Genomic DNA, 2,036 nt, shown 5'->3' on the forward strand with positions numbered 1-2,036 from the left:
GGGGGTCACCCGGGGGTCACCCGGGGGTCACCGGGGGGTCAGGGGGGTCACCCGGGGGTCACCCGTGTCTCCCCCATTGCAGGTGGGGGCGTCGCTCTTCGCCTCCAACATCGGCTCCGGGCACTTCGTGGGGCTGGCGGGGACGGGGGCGGCCGGGGGCATCGCCGTCGGCGGCTTCGAGTGGAGCGTGAGCCCATTATATCGCGATATGTCACGATATGTCGCGATAGGACAGCCCCCTGTCGCGACATGGGGGTTATATCGCGATATAAGACCCCCCCCATGGATCCCCGGGGGTTATATCGCGATAGGACGCCCCCCTGATCAATCCCTGGGGGTTCTATCGGGATATAATGTCCCCCTGTCGCGACGTGGGGGGGTTATATCGCGATAGAACAGCCCCCTGATCAATCCCTGGGGGTTCTATCGTGATAGGACACCCCCCTGTCGCGATATGGGGGGGTCATATCGCGATAGGACACATCCCCTATGGATCCCCGGGGGTTCTATCGCGATATAAGACCCCCCTCTATGGATCCCCAGGGGTTATATCGCGATATAAGACCCTCCCCCATGGATCCCCGGGGGTTCTGTCGCGATATAATGTCCCCCTGTCGCGACGTGGGGGGGTCATATCGCGATATAAGACCCCCCCTCAATGGATCCCCAGGGGTTATGTCGCGATAGGACACCCCCTGTCGCGATGTGGGGGGGTTATATCGCGATAGGACACACCCCCTATGGATCCCCGGGGGTTATATCACGATATAATGTCCCCCTGTCGCGACGTGGGGGGGTCATATCGCGATATGAGACCCCCCCCCGATCAATCCCTGGGGGTTATATCGCGATATAATGTCCCCCTGTCGCGACGTGGGGGGGTTATATCGTGATAGGACCCCCCCCGATCAATCCCTGGGGGTTCTGTCGCGATAGGACGCCCCCCCCCATGGATCCCCGGGGGTTATATCGCGATATAATGTCCCCCTGTCACGATGTGGGGGGGTCATATCGCGATAGAACAGCCCCCCTCTATGGGTCCCCGGGGGTTCTGTCGCGATAGGATGCCCCCCTGATCAATCCCCGGGGGTTATATCGGGATATAATGTCCTCCTGTCGCGACGTGGGGGGGTCATATCGCGATATAAGACCCCCCTCTATGGATCCCCGGGGGTCCTATCGCGATATAAGACACCCCCCCTATGGATCCCCGGGGGTTATATTGGGATATAATGTCCCCCTGTCGTGACATGGGGGGGTTCTATCGCGATATAAGACCCCCCTGATCGACCCCTGGGGGTTATATCGGGATATAATGTCCCCCTGTCGCGATGCGGGGGGGTCATATCGCGATATAAGACCCCCCTCTATGGATCCCCGGGGGTTATATCGGGATATAATGTCCCCCTGTCGCGACACGGGGGGGTTATATCGCGATAGGACGCCCCCCTGATCGACCCCCGGGGGTCATATCGCGATATGAGACCCCCCTGATCAATCCCCGGGGGTCCTATCATGACATAACCCCCCCCCATAAACCCTTTAGAGCCCCCTGGTGGTCATGTCGCGATATAAGACCCTCCCCCATCAATCCCCGGGGGTCCTATCGCGATATAAGACCCTCCCCCATCGCCCCCCGGGGGTCCTATCGCGACATGAGACCCTCCCCCATCGCCCCCTGGTGGTCATATCGCGACATAACCCCCCCCCATCAACCCTTTAGAGCCCCCTGGTGGTCATGTCGCGATATAAGACCCCTCCCCCATCAACCCCTGGGGGTCCTATCGCGATAGAACCAAATATCCCTGACGCCCCGGAGCCCATACTGGGAGCACTGGGAGCACTGGGAGCCCATACTGGTAGCACTGGGAGCACTGGGAGCCCATACTGGGAGCACTGGGAGCACTGGGAGCCCATACTGGTAGCACTGGGAGCACTGGGAGCCCATACTGGGAGCACTGGGAGCACTGGGGCCCGTACTGGGAGCACTGGGAGTCCATACTGGGAGCCCTGGGAGCCCATACTGGGAGCACTGG

At 61.0% G+C, this 2,036-nt stretch overlaps 1 protein-coding gene across 1 annotated transcript in view; it reads left to right on the forward strand.

The window, feature by feature from the left end:
* LOC108510246 (sodium/glucose cotransporter 1-like) overlaps positions 1-2,036 on the forward strand; it is a gene marked incomplete at its 3' end in the record, with an annotated part of 7,540 nt that overhangs the window by 2,392 nt on the left and 3,112 nt on the right. Inside the window, exon 2 of the mRNA XM_017839913.1 lies at positions 83-187. Within this exon, the coding sequence (XP_017695402.1) occupies positions 83-187 (105 nt within the window). The remainder of the gene's footprint in view (positions 1-82; positions 188-2,036) is intronic.

This window comes from Lepidothrix coronata, unplaced genomic scaffold, assembly GCF_001604755.1.
Source record: "Lepidothrix coronata isolate B3197 unplaced genomic scaffold, Lepidothrix_coronata-1.0 Scaffold570, whole genome shotgun sequence".
In the NCBI taxonomy this organism is placed as follows: Eukaryota; Metazoa; Chordata; class Aves; order Passeriformes; family Pipridae; genus Lepidothrix; species Lepidothrix coronata.